This window comes from Heterodontus francisci, chromosome 15, assembly GCF_036365525.1.
Source record: "Heterodontus francisci isolate sHetFra1 chromosome 15, sHetFra1.hap1, whole genome shotgun sequence".
Classification (NCBI taxonomy): domain Eukaryota; kingdom Metazoa; phylum Chordata; class Chondrichthyes; order Heterodontiformes; family Heterodontidae; genus Heterodontus; species Heterodontus francisci.
Genome location: NC_090385.1, coordinates 29237119 through 29258046, shown reverse-complemented (window position 1 = coordinate 29258046; position 20928 = coordinate 29237119). Strand labels below are relative to the sequence as shown.

The 20928-nt window shown below is 43.0% G+C and overlaps 1 protein-coding gene across 1 annotated transcript in view; it reads left to right on the top strand.

Annotated features, from left to right (window-relative positions):
• Window positions 1–20928, top strand: part of LOC137377861 (short transient receptor potential channel 5-like) — a 135327-nt gene that overhangs the window by 22236 nt on the left and 92163 nt on the right. Inside the window, exon 2 of the mRNA XM_068047932.1 lies at window positions 14045–14444. Within this exon, the coding sequence (XP_067904033.1) occupies window positions 14067–14444 (378 nt within the window). The 5' untranslated portion in view covers window positions 14045–14066. The remainder of the gene's footprint in view (window positions 1–14044; window positions 14445–20928) is intronic.

The following is a 20928-nucleotide window of genomic DNA, read 5'->3' as shown; positions in this document are numbered from 1 at the left end:
ATATACACCACATCCACGGCTTTACCCTCATCCACCTGTTTGGTCACCTTCTCGAAAAACTCAATAAGGTTTGTGAGGCACGACCTACCTTTCACAAAACCGTGCTGACTATCGCAAATGAACTTATTCTTTTCAAGATGATTATAAATCCTGTCTCTTATAACCTTTTCCAACATTTTACCCACAACCGAAGTAAGGCTCACAGGTCTATAATTACCAGGGCTGTCTCTACTCCCCTTCTTGAACAAGGGGACAACATTTGCTATCCTCCAGTCCTCCGGCACTACTCCTGTCGACAATGACGACATAAAGATCAACAACAACGGCTCTGCAATCTCCTCCCTGGCTTCCCAGAGAATCCTAGGATAAATCCCATCTGGCCCAGGGGACTTATCTATCTTCACTCTTTCCAAAATTGCTAACACCTCCTCCTTGTGAATCTCAATCCCATCTAGCCTAGTAGGCTGTATCTCAGTAATCTCCTCGGCAACATTTTCTTTTTCTACTGTAAATACTGACGAAAAATATTCATTTAACGCTTCCCCTATCTCCTCTGATTCCGCACACAACTTCCCACTACTATCCTTGATTGGCCCTGTTCTAACTCTTATCAACCGTTTATTCCTGATATACCTATAGAAAGCCTTAGGGTTTTCTTTGATCCTATCCGCCAATGACTTCTCGTGTCCTCTCCTTGCTCTTCTTAGCCCTCCCTTTAGATCCTTCCTGGCTAGCTTGTAACTCTCAAGCGCCCTAACTGAGCCTTCACGTCTCATTGGTTAGACATGATTTGGTTGGACATGATTTCACTTTCACAGAACCATGTTGACTCTGCCTGATTACCTTGAAATTTTCTAAATGCCCTGCGATAACATCTTTAATAATAGCTTCTAACATTTTCCCTAAGACAGATGTTAAGCCAACTGGCCTGTAGTTTCCTGTTTTCTGTCTCCCTCCCTTTTTGAATAAAGGAGTTACATTCGCTATTTTCCAATCTAATGGAACCTTCCCGAATCTAGGGAAGTTTGGAAAATTGAAACTAACGCATCAACTTTCTCACTAGCCATTTCTTTTAACACCCTAGGATGAAGTCCACCAGGACCCGCAGACTTGTCAGCCCACAGCTCCAACAATTTGTTCAGTACCACTTTCCTGGTGATTGTAAATTTCTTGAGTTCCTCCCTCCCTTCCATTTCCTGACTTACAGCAAATACTGGGATGTTAGTTGTATCCTCAATAGTGAAGACCAATTCCAAATAACTGATCAAATCACCTGCCATCTCCTTATTATCCATTATTAATTCCCCAGACTCACTTTCTATAGGACCAACACTCACTTTGTTAATGGTAGAGTGAGGGATATGCCGGGTCTTGAGATTACAGATTGTGTTTTGAATACAATTCTGTTCCTACTGATGGTCCACTGTGCCTCATTAGATTAGATTAGAGATACAGCACTGAAACAGGCCCTTCAGCCCACCGAGTCTGTGCCGAACATCAACCACCCATTTATACTAATCCTACACTAATCCCATATTCCTACCAAACTTCCCCACCTGTCCCTATATTTCCCTACCACCTACCTATACTAGTGACAATTTATAATGGCCAATTTACCTATCAACCTGCAAGTCTTTTGGCTTGTGGGAGGAAACCGGAGCACCCGGAGAAAACCCACGCAGACACAGGGAGAACTTGCAAACTCCACACAGGCAGTACCCGGAATCGAACCCGGGTCCCTGGAGCTGTGAGGCTGCGGTGCTAACCACTGCGCCACTGTGCCGCCCTCATGGATGCCCAGTTTTGAGCTGCCAAATCTGTTCTGAATCTATCCCTTTTAGCACAGTGGTAGTGCCACACAACACGATGGAGGGTAACCTCAGTGAGAAGATGGGACTTCGTCTCCACAAGGAATGTGCAGTGGTCACTCCTATCGATACTGTCATGGACAGATGTATCTGCAACAGATAGATTGGTGAGAACGAGGTCAAGTAAGATTTCCCTCATGTTGGTTCCCTCACCACCTGCTGCAGGCCCAGCCTGGCAGCTATGTCCTTCAGAACCCAGCCCACTTGGTCAGTAATGGTGCTACCGAGCCACTCATGGAGATGGACATTGAAGTCCCCCATCCGGTATACATTCTGTGCCCTTGCCACCCTAAGTGATTTTTCCAAATGGTGTTCAACACGGAGGAGTACTGATTCATCAGCTGAGAGAGGACAGTAGGTGGTAATCAGCAGGAGGCTTCCTTGCCTATGGTTGACCTGATGCCATGAGACTTCATGGGGTCCAGAGTCAATGTTGAGAATTCCCAGGGCAACTCCTCCTCAACTGTATACTACTGTGCCGCCACCTCTGGTGGGTCTGGCCTGCTGGTGGGACAACATACCCAGGAATGGTGATGGCCGTGTCTGGTATGTTTCTGTGAGTGTGACTATGTCAGGCTGTCGCTTAACCAGTGTCTGGGGTAACTCTCCCAATTTTGGCACAAGACCCCAGATGATAGTACGGAGGACTTCGCAGGGTCAACAGGGCTGGGTTTTCCATTGTCGTTTCTGGTGCCTAGGCTGATGCTGGGTGTTCAGTCCAGTTTTATTCCTTTTCAACTTTTGTGTAGCAGTTTTGTACAACTGAATGACTTGCTAGGTCATTTCAGAGGGCAGTTAAGAGTCAACCACATGTACTGGTGTTTGAAAATATTACTAAGAGGGATGCAGGGTACTGGTTTCTTGGGTGGCATATGAATATGTAGCTGTTCCTTGAAGAATACCGAGAAGAATTGAAGAATAGAAAAATAAAAGGAAGAAATATGGGAAAGTTCCCCTTGAAGTATTGATTAAATAGTAATATACTCTGTGGTATGGGACTGTGCTCAAGTGTTTACAGACTTAAAATGAGTGAGTGTGTGGAAAAGAAAGAGCATGAGATAAACGGTACTAGTTCTCAAATTGGACGAAGCCTCCACCTTCACAGTCCATCACTGTCTTATCTCTTAATCACAAGGATTTATAAACTGGTCTCTTCAAAGTTGTTCAGTAAGAAATAATTTCCTGGTTTGTTCCTTACCATTATCGGTAAGTGCCCTACAAGTAGACAAGTAGTTTTGAGATGTTGGGAGTGTTGGGAACATATAAAGTGACACCCAGGTGCCCCATGTCAGATCCAATTCTGCGTGAGTACATGAGCTGCATCACACAGACAGATTTTGTTCGAAAAATTTGTTGTATGAATTTGTTGTCATTTTAAGTTGTCAATGTGCCAAGAGTACCAGTGATAAGTTGCAGCAAGAATTGGTACTCTACTTCCATTGGAATGCATAATGAGCATTCAAAGCAATGTAAGTGCTTTATGTGAGGCTGTAGTCAATGTGTGGGAACACTTTGTGACATGCGTGCTTTGTCCGTCTATTTGGTGTAAGGTACAAATGGGTAACTTAAACTTGGCTATTCAGGTCTGCAAACATTTCCTATTTGGTGCCAACCCCTCTGTGTAGTGCAAATTGCATTGATCCTTTGCATTACATTTTGTCAGGTGCTATCTACCACTCTTTTCCTTTCCTCCTTTCTGATGCTGCTATAAAGCTGTTGCTGCCTTTTTACTTGCATCTGTCAGGAAATCTGAGTGCTCTGCCATGCCAGTACTTGATTATAAGTCTGTGGACTGCAAACAAGTAATTGAATCTTCCTTCTAAAGGTTTGCTTGAAGAACTACCTTGCCCTTTAAATGACAATTACAGCCGATTTAAATAGACACAGCAACCTACAATATCCCACTCCAAATCTATGAGCTCCATGTAATAGGTGAATTACATGCCAGGGGCTTGCAGGAAATATATAGAGTTGACCCTGGAAAATTAATTGGGACCAAACATATGCTACTCATCAGGTATACACCTCGCTACAAAATCTTCCCACCATCCAAGAATGTCACAGAAAATTGGGCCTGATATGTCATTGACTACTGCACGAGAGGAGCCAATTTTGTGAGCACAACATGATTTCATACTAGAAAATCTTTGAAAATAATCATGTGGCTAACAAATAATAAAAGTTTTAGCAATTCAACAAGTATAAGAATAATCAAGAAAAGAATTCACACTCCATATAAAAGAATATCTCTTTTTTTCTTAATTAATGCCCAGTTCTCCACAATGCTTTTAACATTTCTGGGCTCTACAAAACTAAAGCATAATTTAAATATCGACACAATATGAAATGCTTTGCAAAATCTTCTCAAATTTGAAAGTGCACATGAAATTAGACACAGTAAATTCCAATTGTCTGTGAGTTCCAGATAAATTTAGAGAATTTGCTCAATAATGTGATGGCAGGCTGATGATTCATATAATAGAAGAATGCCAGTTGCACGGAGTGTATTATGTGGATGTTAGACAAATACAGCATTGATTTAAAGCTATAAACCACCCAAATTGAAGCACTACAGTATGAATCATACAAATTCAGTAACACTACAGTTTTTTGAGTCATGTAATAATGTCTATGGCCATAGTATTTTCAATTCAATCCTGCAATTGATTTTTGTCAAATAGTACATCTACATATATAATACAGAACAGTACCCATAAATCTGTGTTACATAGCAGTTACAGCTCATGGAATTTAGATGACATTGATAGAGCACTTCAAAGTCCATTTGAACTCCTTAATGTGTTACTGGATTATAACACAATCCCAAATACAGACAGTCTTGTAATGCTTTCTCAGCTATCTTTTATTCTTCATACAAATGAGGGGTGGTAACACATTCCATCTGGTACATATCATTGGTTTAAGCAGCATTTCAGCTTTTTTGCAGCTATTAGATGAAATATAAGACAAATGGTCTCTAATTTTCTGTTAATTTCAACTAGTTATCAAATAATAACATTTACTTAAAACATTGGCATCCAGTTTTTGCAGGTTGCTTGAGTGCAAATGTAGTGGGGCTGAATGATAAGACATTTCTGACAGTATTCATCTGGGAGCCTTATGTTCAAGAAGAAATAACGTGAGATGAAACTGAAAATGATAAGTAAAATTCCATTTCAATGTGTTGAGCTGAAGGAGAGACAAAGAAGTGTGGTGGAAGCTCACAGCATCACAACCTTCATTTTGACATTTTCTCACCCTGTATTTTCCATTGATACAGCTTATACAAAATAATTTTTTCGGTAATGACTTTGTCACACAATTAGCAAATAGTCTTATCAGTACCATCAAGTCATAGTCTTTGTAATGACTTTTAAATACTCTCAACTTAACCAACCTGCACATTAACCACACCAGTCAGCCTGATGTCGGTAGTGGGGAAAATTCTAGAGTCCATTATCAAAGAATTTATTGCACAGCATTTAGAGAACTGTGGTAGAATCGGGCAGAGTCAGCATGGATTTACGAAAGGGAAATCATGCTTGACAAATCTACTAGAATTCTTCAAGGATGTAACTAGTAGAGTTGATGAGGGGGAGCCAGTGGATGTGGTTTATTTGGACTTTCAGAAGGCTTTCGACAAAGTGCAACATAAGAGATGAGCATGTAAAATTAAAGCGCATGGGATTGGGGGTAGTGTATTGCGATGTATAGAAAATTGGTTGGCGGACAGGAAACAAAGAGTAGGGATAAATGGGTCTTTTTCTGAATGGCAGGCAGTGACTAGTGGGGTACCGCAGGGATCGGTGCTAGGACCCTAGCTATTCACAATATACATTAATGATTTAGATGAGGGAACTAAATGTTAATATCTCCAAATTTGCAGATGACACAAAACTGGGTGGGAGGGTGAGTTGTGAGGAGGATGCAGAGAGGCTTCAGGGTGATTTGGACAAGTTGAGTGAGTGGGCAAATGCATGGCAGTTGCAGTATAATGTGGATAAATGTGAGTTATCCACTTTGGTAGCAAAAACAGGAAGGCAGATTATTATCTGAACGGCTATAAACTGAGAGAGGGGAATATGCAGCGAGACCTGGGTGTTCTCGTACACCAGTCGCTGAAGGTAAGCATGCAGGTGCAACAGGTGGTAAAAATGGCAAATGGTATGTTGGACTTCATAGCGAGAGGATTCAAGTACAGAAGCAGGGATGGCTTGCTGCAATTATACAGGGCCTTGGTGAGGCCACACCTGGAATATTGTGTGCAGTTTTGGTCTCCTTATCTGAGGAAGGATGGTCTTGCTATAGAGGGAGTGCAGCGAAGGTTTACCAGACTGATTCCTGGGATGGCGGGACTGACGTATGAGGTGAGATTGAGTTGGTTAGGATTATATTTGCTGGAGTTCAGAAGAGTGAGGGGGATCTCATAGAAACCTATAAAATTCTAACAGGACTTGACAAGGTAGATGCAGGAATGATGTTCCCGATGGTGGAGGAGTCCAGAACCAGGGGTCATAGTGTAAGGATACGGGGTAAACCTTTCAGGACTGAGATGAGGAGAAATTTCTTCACCCAGAGAGTGGTGAGCCTGTGGAATTTGCTACCACAGAAAGCAGTTGAGGCCAAAACATTGTATGTTTTCAAAAAGGAGTTAGATATAGCTCTTGGGATCAAAGGGTATGGGGCGAAAGCGGGAACAGGTTACTGAGTTGGATGATCAGCCATGATCATAATGAATGGCAGAGCAGTTTCGAAGGGCCGAATGTCCTACTCCTGCTCTATGTTTCTATTTGAGAACAAATCTGACATGGCTCAAAGTCCCTTTCCTCTTATGGTAAGCCAAAAAATTGTCCATAGTCGTGAATTAATGCAGTAGTTTGCTGTAGCACAAGTCACTTTCTTAGCAGCAATTCCGTATACCAGTTGTTCCAAAACTTCAGCTAAATTCATATAGTTAACTAATGAGCAGAGCCAAGGAGGTTCGCTTCATGAAAGGTGGAACAATGAAAGGTGAGTGTATTGTTTTGAAAATTGCATTGTGCATTTTGTTTCCTTGAGGCTACTATACATGCACATGCCAACAGAGGGGCAGGAAAGTGAAAGTAAAAGAATAAAGAAGAATCTATTGTTTTCAACAACATGCAGTCTCATATCTTTTACTAAACTCGGCTAAATCTTACTTCTGTCCCGAGAACACCGCAATGACAACAAGGTAAATAGAAAATGGGTGGTGAAAAACAGGGAACATTGCTTTCGGGTATGAAATTTTTGAAAGGTTTTAGTCTGCTTTTTGAAGACAGCATTTTAAGTTGGAGACTGGACATACACAGGAAGCTTGTATAGTGTGCACACACACTGATCTCTCCAAAATAACCATCCAATCAAAAGAAAATGTTAATCTCGGATTGTTGCAGAGAAGTTTCCTCTGAAAGGAACGCAATCCCAGATCCTTGGTCACACATTATCACTGCACTGCTGATCAATATAGCGTTGTCTATGCCCAAACTACCACCTTTTGATTTACATTCAGAACCATCATTTGTAGTCCCATGTTGGCAAAAGTGATTGTGATGTTTCAATGGCGTGATGGCAGTTTTTGCAATCACAGATGACAAAAAGAATAAGACCTTGCTTCTTCACTATGGAGGTGAAGAATTCGAAGATATCTTTGAGACACTTACATCTGAGGAAAATGACTACGACTCAGCAAAAATTGTGCTGACAACCTTCTTTGCACCCAAGAAAAATACCATATACAAAACTATTATCTTCCGATATACTAAGCAAGAATTAAATGAGATAATTGACCAATATTGCGCATGATTGAGGCAACTAGCAAGCAAATGTGCCTTTAGTGATGTTGAACATGTCAAACAGGAAATCAAAGCACAAATAAATGAGGGCTGTCTCTCTAGTCAACTATGCCAAAAAGAACTCGAGGGAGACAGAAAGCTATCAGAGTTGTTGGAGTTAGTCACATCACTATTGCTGTCAGAGTCCAGAGCTACTGAAGTTGAGGCTGCCAACTGTAATGACCACACTCTAAATTCAACTCCTGTGAACAATGTTCATCACTCACGTGCCAGGAAACCACCGGCAAAGCAACAACAGTGATCTCACAAACAGAGTTGTGACTTATCCATATTTCCACTGTGACGTTACTTACCCACACCGAAAAGAGTGTCTGGCAACTGGTGAGCTTGTGGAAAACCCGACCACTTTGCTTGTGTTTGTCGCTCATCAGTAAAATTAATGACTAATACCAATATCAACAGAAGGGTGCCACGCATGTATACCACAGCAAAAAGGCAACAGGATGTAGCCAATGTAGCAGTGGATGACGCTGAACATACTTTTGAGCTGTCTTTCAGACACAGCAAACAGCTATGCGTTTCAGTGACTATTGGCTGCTTGGATGTAGATGCTCTCATAAATACAGGAGCATCTGCCAATGTCATGAGAGACAAAACATTCAACAAACTGCAGGATTGCCTCATTCTCTGCATGCCGGGGAACACAGATACTCCCTGTCAATACCATTCACTAAAACCTTGGCATTCAGTACGCTGTCTGGTGGAAAAGCTATGCCTTTCCCAGCAAAAGAGTTTGAGTGGCTCCTGTAGCCCTAAGTATAACTATAGGTTTACCTACCTCACTTGAGGGATAAGGAGTTAGTTTTCCTTTTGACTAGAATTCCCTATAATTCTCAGGTATCTTGATCACGTCCTCCGCACCCATAGCGGTTTTTGTATTTGGCCTTACAGCTACAGTCAGGGCTACAGCCTGATCTGTCGTACTCTCAATCAGGGCCCCTTTCTTTGCATTGACCTTGTGTACCCCAATAAGTTCCATGGGTTTACCCTGCAAATTCCAGCATTCTGCATGAAGGTGTCTCACCTTGTGGCAATGGAAACACTTAGGCTTTCAGATCTCACTTCCACCCTCAGTATCTTCTTTTCTGGCCTGAGGAGGAGATCCCGGGGCATTCCCAGCAATCCCTTTTTGGCCTCGGCTACTTGTCTTCCTTTCACCCTTCCACCTTCTATCCTTCTTGGGTTGGTGGGGTTGACGGAAAAAGGGTTTGGGCTTATAAACTAGCTCGTAATCATCAGGGATTTCCGCTGCCTGTCAGGCTGTTGAAACTTACGGTTCTCTACATGGGTTCTTACTAATGGAAGGAGTGAATTTTTAAATTCTTCCAGAAGAATTATTTCCCTAAGGATCTCATATGTGGCCTCTATCTATAGTTCCCACATCCAACAATCAAAATTAATCTCCTTTACCCTCAAAAATGCTATTTAAGTCTGCCCAGGTTGTTTCCAGGATGCTAGCTCTCAAATTTCTGTTATGACCAGGTGAGAAGAGGTCTAAGGGTTCCCTCTCAGCCTTTGCCTGGTTTAACCGTAACAGTGTTTAATTTTAGAAACACTGCGTTTTTAGCTCCCCCTTAGTGAATCCTTGTTCACTGCTCCAATTATAAGGCAAAAAAGTCATACAGATTTCCATAGATTTAAACAAGAAAGGTAGAAGTTTATTAATCTCAAACTCTAATCCGATTAACAACTATGAATATGCGACGTGACCATGCTAGCATGCATACATGATAAATACACATGCAGATAGAGACAGATGAAGCAGAAAAGAATAAAGGGGAAATGTTTGAGGCAATATCGGGTAGCTACAGTCCTTTATGTTCACTGTGGAGTCTTTGGTTGCCGGTAAGTCTTGCAATTCGTTGGGCCCAGTTCAAGCTTCAACTTGTTCTGATGTAAGAGTCTTTTCTCTCTTGAGGTTTACATGTCTTCTGTAAGTCCAGTGGCTTGGGAGAATGCGAGAGAGAGAGAGAGGCGTCCTTGTTCCATCTTCAGTTGCACACTGCCTTCTCAATTCAAACTGTCCTGTGGCTAGTTCAAAAATACCTGGCCCAGCCAGTTAGTCATGTGACCAGTTGGTTTAACCAGTCCTGGCTCTGTGGATTGTATCATATGAACAGGGCCTGGAATGCGCTTCCTTACACCTTCAATGTCTGGTGATCAGAATCCATTTGAAGTTGATTAGAGCAGGGAATAGTCCTTTGTCTCCACAAGCAGGGTCTCTTAGTATGCAAATGTCCTTCCAGCCCAGTGTCTGGTGATCTTCAAATAAGTCATTTCTTCACTCCAGCAACAGTTTAAAATCAATGTTCATATGAAAAAATTAATATGCCTCATTCTTGGCAGGTGGGGGTCTGCATGACAGTATTATTTATAAACAGTTTCTGAATCTCTTTCAGTAGTGTGACGTCACATCCACAGTAATGATATGCACATTGGTTTTGCATATGTAGTGTATATATGCTGCTTTTAAAATATAAGCTGCTAAAAACATTTGCCTCACTATACTGGGCAACCTACATTTCCTGTCCTGGCAACTTTGTATATCCCTAGGTTTAGAAAATTATGTCACCCTATTTTACACTCTTAGTCTCAATGTAAAAATCCTTGAAAAAGGTACACCTTGTTGAATGAGGTGTAACTGGATTTTTAACAGTGTACTAATTCCATAATTACTGATAAACACCCTCTCTGATCCTGAAAGAATAATTTTATAATTGTTGAATATCACATGCTTTCATTCTGATAAAACATCCTACATCCCATTTTTCAAGTGCCACGTGGCCTAAGGCACCAAAATGGCAGGAAGGATGTGTGTGCACATCCCCAACCAAATGTATACTGGCCACCTTATTGGGTAAGGACAAACAAGAGGTGTCTTTTGCCTACACCTGAAACAGGTGTTGGGTGCTTAGCATATGCAAATAAAGGGCCTAACACCTGTTTTTGTTTCCTGTTCCACTGATGATTTGAGCCGTTACACTCGGAAACCAGAACTACTGAATGTCTGCCAACCAAGAAGGTAAATAATCTACCTGATTCTGGAGCCAAAAAGGGCAGGAAAGCTTCTCTGGACCCCACAATAAAGGACCTGATCACCGCTCACAATCTCCCTGAATTTCCATTGCTTACCACCAGTCCCATTTCTGCCACTCCCGACCCCTCTCCCATTACCACTGTCCTGACCCTCAACCCTATCACTGCCATGCTCGACCTGTGATTGTGGACTCCGGGCCCCAATTCCTTATCATGAATTCCAGGCCCTGATTTCCCAACCCTCCTAGCCCTGAAATCCAATCACAATCCCAGACTCTAGGCACTGAACCCTGATTGCCCTCTGGAACGCACTGCCTGAGAGTGTGGTGGAGGCAGGTTCAATCGAGTCATTCAAGAGGGAATTGGATTATCTGAAAAGGAAGAATGTGCAGGGCTACGGGGAGAAGGCAGTAGAGTGGCACTAGATGAATTGCTCCTTCGGGCAGCCAGCACAGACACGATGGGCTGAATGGCCTCATTCTGTGCTGTAGCTATTCTATGATTCTATTCTATATTTTTAAAATAATATTTTTAATAGTTTGTTTATGATATTTTAGCTTCCAGCTTATGCATTTAATTCGCTAACTGTAAAATTTTAAATATTAAACATGAAGGGATTCACTGGTTTTACTTCCTGGTATGCTGACTGTAAGAATACTTCAATATAATTGGCTACTTACCCTGCTTGATGACTCCATTGTTGCTGAACACCTGGAGATCCCCTTGACGTGGCGCCAGATTCAAACCGACGTTGGGAAAGGTGAAATCCATGCCATAGAGTTCACTAGACCCTTGCAGCAGCTTTCTTCAAGATCAGCGGCAAGTACAGACACTTTGCCAATGACTGCAAATTCCAGTCCATGATGTTCCACACAGCATTTGATTTCTTACCTGCATTTATCCTTATAATCCTGCTCCCAAACAGATTGTCAGCCAACAATTTCTTTCAAGTGAATTCATTAATATGGTGTAACTACTTTCCCTGGAGTCTGTTCTACATCTCCACACTTCAGTGGGAAAAGAAACATAAATTAATCTGAAGCTCACTACAGGTGGGGATCTGAAATGCCAAATCCCAACCTTGAAAGGGAATTCCCAGTCAGGATCATGGCTGTTGCATTTCAGAGCTTCAACGTCTAGGCACTTGGATGAAGTAACAGGGCTACAGAACTGTACTACAGCAAAAATGAGGTGCGGGGAATTAGAGGGAAGAAAAGAAAATGCCATTGCTTTGTTTCTTAGTTGGAACACCAAGTGTAATGCTGAATCATGTATTTCCGTTCATCCTCCACTAGCTGAGGTCAGTTTGAGTTCTTGTTTCATGTATTTCTGAGCAGCTTGAAATAATGTGAACTGTCCCAGCATAAGAAAACATCCCAAGGTAATTCACAAAGGAGTAATCAGAAAAAAATGGATGCTGAGCCAAAGAGGGAGATATTAGGAAGAGTGACCAAAAGTTTGATCAAAGAGGTGTCTTCCAAAGAGGAGAGAATGGCAGAGAGGCTGAAGGGTTTCAGGATGGAAATCCAGTGGGGCCTTGGTAGCAAATGGAGAGGTCAGGGTCAGAGTCAGAGGAACAGAGGTCGGGTGGAGGGCAGTTGGGGGGGGATGGGGGGGCAATATCAGGCTGGAAGAGGTTACAGAGATACAGTGCAGCGAGCCAAGAAAGATATTTAAACACATGGATGAGAATTTTAAATAGGAGGCATTGGGGAGTGGGAACCAATGCAGGTTAGCAAGAAAAGGGGTGATGGACGAGTTGGACTTCATACGGGATAAGATAGAGGCAGCAAAGCTTTAGGTGGGTTGAAGTTTATGGAGGGTGGAAGATGGTAGGTTGGCCAGGAGAAAGTTGAAATAGTCAAGTCTGGAGATGACAAAGGAATAGAGGAGCATTTCAGCAGCAGAATGGCCAAGGTAGGGGTGGAAGCAGGCAATATTACAGAGGTGGATGTAGGTGGAATTGCTGATCTAGAGGATATGAGGTTGGGAGCACAGCACAGAGTCAAATAGGATACTGAGGTTGTAAACAATTTGATTCAGCCTGAGATAATAACTTAGCAGCCAGGTTGGTGGGGGGTGTGGGGGAGGAGGAGGATGGAATAGGTGGAATGTATACAGAATGTATGGTGGTCATCCCAACGTTTAACTGGAGTAAATTGTGACATAGCCAAGACTGGACACAGAGGCAATGGAGAGTTCGAGAGAGGTGCTGGAGAGGTAGAGCAGGGTACAGTCAGTGTACATGTGGAAGATGATCCTATGTCAGTTAATGATCTCACCAAGGGGTAGTGTGTAGATGAGGAAGAGGAGGACGCAAAGGATGAATCCTTAGGGAACTTAGTTGTAACAGTACAGGGGAAGGAAGAGAAGCCATTGCTGTCGATGCTCTGGCTACAATCGGGATAAGTAAATCACCTCATTGTTTGCCGCTTTCCTTGCAACGGTAATAAATATTCTTCTCCTCCCTCCATCCCAGGAAATTATTTAAGAGGATGAGAAGCTCCCACAGTGTCTACAGATGAACAGAAGGAAGCTGATTACACTGGCCCACTCAGAAAGAAAAGAACCATCATCTAGATAGTGCAATAAAAGCAAAATACTGTGGATGCTGGAAATCTGAAATAAAAACAAGAAATGCTGGAACCACTCAGCAGGTCTGGCAGCATCTGTGGAAAGAGAAGCAGAGTTAACGTTTCCCCAAAAAGTTAACTCTGCTTCTCTTTCCACAGATGCTGCCAGACCTGCTGAGTGGTTCCAGCATTTCTTGTTTTTATTATGTATATAGTGCATTTCATAGTGTTAGGACATCCCAAAGCACTTTACAGCTAATAAAGTACTTTTGAAGTGTAGTTACACAGCAAGGACCCACAAAGAACAATCAATTAATGATAGGATAATCTGTTTTAGTGACCATGTTTGCACCACATCTTCCTCAACAGCAAACATTCCTATAGCACTCCTCATTTAAGGAGCAGAGCAATTTACAAAGCAGCGTTAAAAAAGTAAACATAAGAGTGAAAGGGGAATATTTTGTGATTAGCAGATGGTGTATCCAAAGAGATAAAGTGATAAAGAGTAAGAATCCTGGCTGCTTTGTTTCCTCCCTAAGTATATCCCTGCCTACGCCAACACCCCAAATGAGATCAGCTATTTCAGCTCTTTAATAGAAATGCTTCATAGTGCTCAAAGAGTCAATTTTGAATCAGTTCTACTCTAAAAGCTAAGCTAAGCTCCCAGAATTTTCTTTTTCTTATTTTAAAACAGAGTCCATGCGGCACAATGAACAATGGCCCAGCTGTACTACAAAAAGGTCAACTATTCTCCATACATAGACCGGATTCCATTGCAGATAGTGCGTGCAGAGAATGAGCTCTCGCTGGAGGAAAAAGCATATCTGAATGCAGTGGAAAAGGGGGACTATGCCAGTGTGAAGCAGGCTCTGGAGGAAGCTGAAATCTACTTCAATATTAATATCAACTGCACAGATCCTCTGGGACGGAGCGCACTCCTCATAGCAATTGAAAATGAAAACTTGGAGATCATGGAGCTGCTCCTGAGTTTCAGTATCTATGTGGGGGATGCGTTGCTGTATGCAATACGAAAAGAGGTTGTTGGAGCCGTCGAGCTTCTGCTGCATTATAGAAAACCAAGCGGAGAAAAACAGGTAATTAATCTACTTACAAATTGTGTCAGCACATTTGAATATGTGATCCTGAAGAGTGGCATGGTGATTTACCAGATTGGATGGCAAACCCAGTGCTATAGTGACAGGGCTCATGTTCACATGCATAATGTTTCCTCATGATGTGTTTCTGCATTGTTCCTCATGCAGTCACTTTTCCATATAAGCTGGTCACATACAGAACAGCCTGGAACCTGGCCCCTTGACCACCCTATTTCCAGAATGCACTGCATGATAATGGGCACTTGAGTAGAGAACTGGAAAGGGAGCTTCAAATATGAACATTAATAAAAACAATGGGATAGAAATTGGTTGCAGCCAGTTTTTGGGCACAAAACCAATGGCGGGCAGACAACACATACTTGAACTGGGAGGCCCAAGATTCATCATAAATTGACCTTGGGCCTCGTTTTAATAATCTGACCAGACTGCCAGCACCAGTCACGCCTCCTGCAGCAGCTCACCCATTTCAAGGGGAACAGTTTCGGGCTTATAGCCTCATTGACAGTGGTCCTAAGGAACGTCTGGAGGTTGAAGGAAACACGGAAGAGGGACAACAGGATAGGGGCTGTTTGCAGGCCAGTAGCAGCTCTCAGAGTGCTGTGGGGCTAAGAGGAGCACGAACTATAGAGCTGAGAGGAGCAATCCTGCTCGGCTTGGCTCCACATCAAACCTGAAATAAAATGCACTTATTTTCCCGAAAGGGACTGGCCTGGCACTATCCAATTTAGGAGAGGGATCCTAAAACAGGTGTAAGACCCCTCATTTACATATAAAAGGGGCCTAGCTCCTGTTTCAGCTGGGGCACCAGGGGTGCCTGAAAAATCATCCAGACCTATTTGGGATCACCATGAAATTGATGCTTTTTGACCCCCTTCTGCCCGTTTCCAAAAAAAACAGGTGTGGCAAGGCCCAATTTCTCTGCCAAATATACCTGAAATTTTCTGAGGGACTGTAATCATCAGATTCAGACTAAACAAGCATGACCCTAAGTGAATTAATGAATAAATTAAAAGCACAACAAAGAGACAAAAGCACTTCTACAAATATGGCAGGAAAATAGGGGGAAAGGCTTTGGTGGGACAAATACAGGATCATGCAGAAACGCTTCAAAAGATTGATCAGAGAGACCAATGATAACAGTAAATAATATTTTGGTACAACAATAGTATGAGGACTGCCAAAGAGGGCAGAACATGAAAAGATAAAAATGGGCTCGAAACAAAATGAGTTCTAAGTCCTATAGAAGCTAAAAGGGCTTAAAACAATAGAAGCCCCAAGGTTACATTGTATTTATCTGAGTGTAGAAAGAGACTAGTAAGGGGATTTGTTAGGTATTGATAGTCATCAGGAAAGAGATAATTAATGAACACTGGGGAGGTACCCACGTTCAAAGTGGGTGACAAAACAGACACAGGCAACTGCAGATCTACTAGTCTTATCTCATTCCATGTAAACAACAACTTATATTTACATAGTACCTTTCTTTTGGGCCTCCTTATCTCGAGAGACAATGGATACGCGCCTGGAGGTGGTCAGTGGGTTGTGAAGCAGCGCCTGGAGTGGCTATAAAGGCCAATTCTGGAGTAACAGGCTCTTCCACAGATAGTACCTTTAACATAGTAAAATGTCCCAAGGCACTTCACAGGAGCATTATAATAACAAAATATGACACCGAACCGCACAAGGAAATATTAGGTCAGATGACCAAAAAGCTAGGTCAGAGAGGTAGGTTTTAAGGAGTGTCTTAAAGGAGGAAAACAAGGTAGAGAAGTGGAGAGGTGTAAGGAGGGTATTCCAGAGTTTAAGGCCCTGACAGCCAAAGGCACAGCCATCAATGTCGAAGCAATTAAAATCGGGGATGCTGAAGAGGCTGGAATTGGATGAGCACAGATATCTCGGAGGGTTGTGGGGCTGGAGGAGATTACAGAGATAGGGAGGGGCGAGACTATGGAGAAATACATATGAACATACGAATTAGGAGCAGCAGCAGGCCACTCAGCCCTTCAAGCCTGCTCTGCTATTCAGTTCATGGCTGAACTAATTACTCCACATTTCCACGTACCCCTGATAACCTTTCACCCCCTTGCTTATCAAGAATCTATCTACATCTTCCCTAAAAATGTTCGAAGACCCTGCCTCCACTGCCCCTTGAGGAAGAGAATTCCAAAGACCCACAACTCCCTGAGAGAAAAAACCTCCCCCCATTTCCGTCCCAAATGGGCAACTCCCCATTTTTAAACAGTGACCCCCAGTTCCAGACTTTCCCACAAGGGGAAGCATCCTTTCCACATCCACCCCATCAAGACCCCCCCAGGATCCTATATGTTTCAATCAAGTCGCCTCTTACTCTTCTAAATTCCAGCGGATACAAGCCTCGCCTGTTCAATCTTTCCTCATAAGACAGCCCGCCCATTCCAGGTATTAGTCTAGTAAACCTTCTCTGTAATGTCTCCAATGCATTTACGCCCTTCCTTAAATAAGAGAACCAGTACTGTACACAGTAGTCCAGATGTGGTCTCACCAATGCCCTGTATAGCTGAAGCATAACGTCCCTACTTTTGTATTCAGTTTCCCTTGTGATAAATGATAACATTTAATAACATTAGCTTTCCTAATTACTTGCTGTACCTGCATACTAGCCTTTTGCGATTCATGCATTAGGACACCCAGAGCCCTCTGCATCTCAGAGCTCTGCAATCTTTCACCATTTAGATAATATGCTTCTTTTTTATTCTTCTTGCCAAAGTGGACAATTTCCCACTTTCCCACATTATACTCCATTTGCCAGGTCTTTGCCCACTCACTTAACCTATCTATATCCCTTTGTAGCCTCCTTATGTCCTCTTCACAAGTTACTTTCCTACCTATCTTTGTGTCATCAGCAAGTTTAGCAACCATACCTTCGGTCCCTTCATCTAAGTCATTTATATAAATTGTAAACAGGAATAGGGATTTGAAAACAAGGATGAGAATTTTAAAATCAAGACGTTGCTTGACTGGGAGCCAATGAATGTCAGCAAGCATAGGGGTGATAGGTGAAAGGCAGTAGGTGCAAGTTAGGACATGGGCAACAGAGTTTTGAATGACCTCAAGTTGGAGGCAGTACAGAGAAGGTTTACTAGACTAATACCTGGAATAGGCAGGCTGTCTTATGAGGAAAGATTGGACAGGCTAGGCTTGTATCCGCTGGAATTTAGAAGAGTAACAGGCAACTTGATTGAAACATACAAGATCCTGAGGGGTCTTGACAGGGTGGATGTGGAAATAATGTTTCCCCTTGTGGGAGAATCTAGAACTAGGGGTCACTGTTTAAAAATAAGGGGTCGTCCATTTAAGACAGCGATGAGGAGAAATTTTTTCTCTTAGAGGGTGGTGAGTCTTTGGAATTCTCATTCTCAAAAGGCGGTGGAAGCAGAGTCTTTGAATATTTTTAAGGCAGAGGTAGATAGATTCTTGATAAGCAAGGGGGTGAAAGGTTATCGGAGGTAGGTGGAAATGTGGCATAATCAATTCAGCCATGAACTTATTGAATGGCGGAGCAGGCTCAAGGGGCTGAGTGGCCTACTTCTGCTCCTAATTCGTATGTTCGTATGTATAAAGGGTAGAATTGAGGATGCCAGACTGGAGTGCATTGGAGTAGTCAAGTCTAGAGGTAATGAAGGCATGAAAGAGGATTTCAACAGCAGATGAGCTGAGGTAAGGGTAAACTTGGGCGATGTGATGAATGTGGAAACAGTGATGGCACAAATATGTAGTCGGAAGCTCATCTCATGGTCAAATATGACAACAAGGTTCCAAAAAGCCTTGTTTAGTCTCAGGCATTTGCCAGGTAGAGGGATGGAATTGGTAGCTAGGGAATGGAGTGAGGACTGAAAACAATGGCTTCAGTTTTCCCGATATTTAATTGGGAGAAAATTCCTGCTCATTCAGTACTGGATGTTAGATAAGCAGTCTGATAATTTAGTGACAGTGTAGGAGTCGAGAGAGACAATGGTGAGGTAGAGCTGGGTGTCGTCAGCGTGCATGTGAAAACTAACACTGTGTTTTTGGAATGATGTCTCCAAGGGGCAGCATGTAAATGAGAAATAGGAGGGGGCCAAGGATAGATCCTTGGGGGACACAAAAGGTAACGGTGCAGTAGCAGGAGGAGAGGACATTGCATGTGATACTCTGGCTGTGATTTGATAGATAAGGATGGAAGCAGGTGAGAGCAGTCCCACCCAGCTGGATATCATTGGAGAGGTGTTGGAGGAGGATGGTGTGATCAACCATGTTAAAAGCTGCAGACTGGTTGAGAAAGGTGAGGAGGGATTGTTACCTTTGTCACAGTTACAAAGGACGTAATTTGTGACTTTGATAAGAGCTGTTTTGGTTCTGTGACAAGGATGGAAATCTGATTGGAAGGATTCAAACATGGAATTCTGGGAAAGTTGGGCACAGATTTGTGAGGTGTCAACACATTGTAGAGGAAAGGGAGGTCAGAGATGGTGCAGTAGTTTGTAAGGATGGTGGGGTCAAGAGTTGTTTTTTTGAGGAGAGGGGTGTTAATGGCAGTTTTAAAGGAGAGAGGGACAACACCTGAAGCAAGAGAATTGTGAACTATATTGGCTAACATGGGAATCAGGAAGGGAATTGGGTGGTCAGCAGTTTAGTGGGAATAGGGTCGAGGGAGCAGGAGGTGGGTCTCATGGACAAGATGACCTCGGAGAGGGCATGAGGGGAGATAGGAGAGAAACTAGAGAAAAATGAGTTCAGGGGTAGGGGTTGGGGGAGATTTAGAGGTAGTTTCACCCAATGGGCTAGTGGAAGGCAGGGATGTGGCAGAGGCAGCTGCTCTCGATCTTAGTGACAAAGAAGTCCATGAGCTCCTTGCGCTTACTGCTGGAAGTGAGGGTGGAGGAGACACGGGAGAGGGATTTAAGAAGATGGTTTGCAGTAGAGAAAAGATACTGGGGGTTATCTATGCATTCCAAAAGTACTTTATGGGGTCCTACAAGGCCTGTAAAATAATGAAGTCGATTGTCAGGAATACATTTGAGTATAACCCATACCTTAGTACCATAGACGAGGAGGATTCTGTCTGACTACTTAAAGCCCAAATCAACTGTGGTAAACACTACATCACTTCCAAAAGGCATTTAATATTGTTCCACATGAAAGATTACTTGTTATGCTCAAAGCTGTGGAAATTCAGGGCAAAACTTGTGAATGAAGCGAGAAAAGTTACCTCAAGGGGAAAAAAATAGGTTTTGGTTAGAGGATTAATGTCAGGCAGGAGGTGAATGAGAGTTGGGTGCCCAGGGCTCCATATTAGGACATCATTGTTTCTAATTTACAACATTAGTTTCAGAAAGTTAATACAGATTGGTCAAATTTGCAGACAGTAGCAAATTGGAATTGAAAGAGACAGGCCAGAAATTACAGAATAAGTTAAATAAAATATGTGTGGACCAAACAGTGACAGATGAAACTTAATGCAGGCAAGTGTAACATATTGTATGAAGGAAGGGAAAAAGCAACATATATACTCTGTGAATAGTGTTGAAATAGATAAGAATGAAATTGAAAGAGGCCCAAGAGTCTGAGTAGAGTCAATGGGCCGAATTTTATCAGCCACACGGAGCTGGCTTTGAAGTGGGGAGAGGGGAGTTTTAGAAAGGTGCACGTCAGATCATCTACCTGTGTGATTCTGCCTCCAAACAAACTTGCCCGAGGTGGGGTCAGACTGGCTCAGGCTACCCGCCCGGCAGCGGTGGTTAGCCAATTAGTAGCAATTAGGTGTCCACTTGGGGGCAAAGTGGTGACACCACCAGGATTGTCCTGATGGCGACGGGTGCACCCAACGAGGCATAAGGCCGACAGATGGCTGGAGGCCACCTCTTTGTGGCAGACAAGGGGTAGAGGAGGTGTGTCAGAAAGGCTTCCTTTAATTCCTGGCCTGGCAGCTGTGGCCACATTTTATTTTTAAACATTCAAAAGTGTTCTTGAGGTGCCCTGGCGGTCCTCCACCTACAGCAGCAGCGTCCACCTCTTCCAGTCCGATTGGCCCTCCTGCCTGTGCAGCCCGCCCACCGTCCTTAATTCGGTACGGCTCCTGGAGGCGTCCTGTTAATTAGCCACCTCTGGGAAGATTGCACAGGCAAGTGGACCTCAAAAGCTATTGGGGTCGGAACCTGGAAATGTTCCCGTCCCTCATTTAAAAGCAAAGTCCGTAAAATTCCACCCAATATGTCCAACCAGCAGACATCAACAAAGCCAATAGAATGTTGAACTACATTATCAAACTAGTAGGGTACAAGTCAGAGGAAGTTGTGATCAAGTGGTGCAGTGCTTTGGCCAGACCTTGAGTGTTGTGTATAAGACACCAGTTCAGCCTCAGCTAGAGTATTGCATCCAGTTCTGGGCACCGCACTTTAGGAAAGACGTGAGGGAATTGGAGACAGTACAGAAAAGATTCACGAGA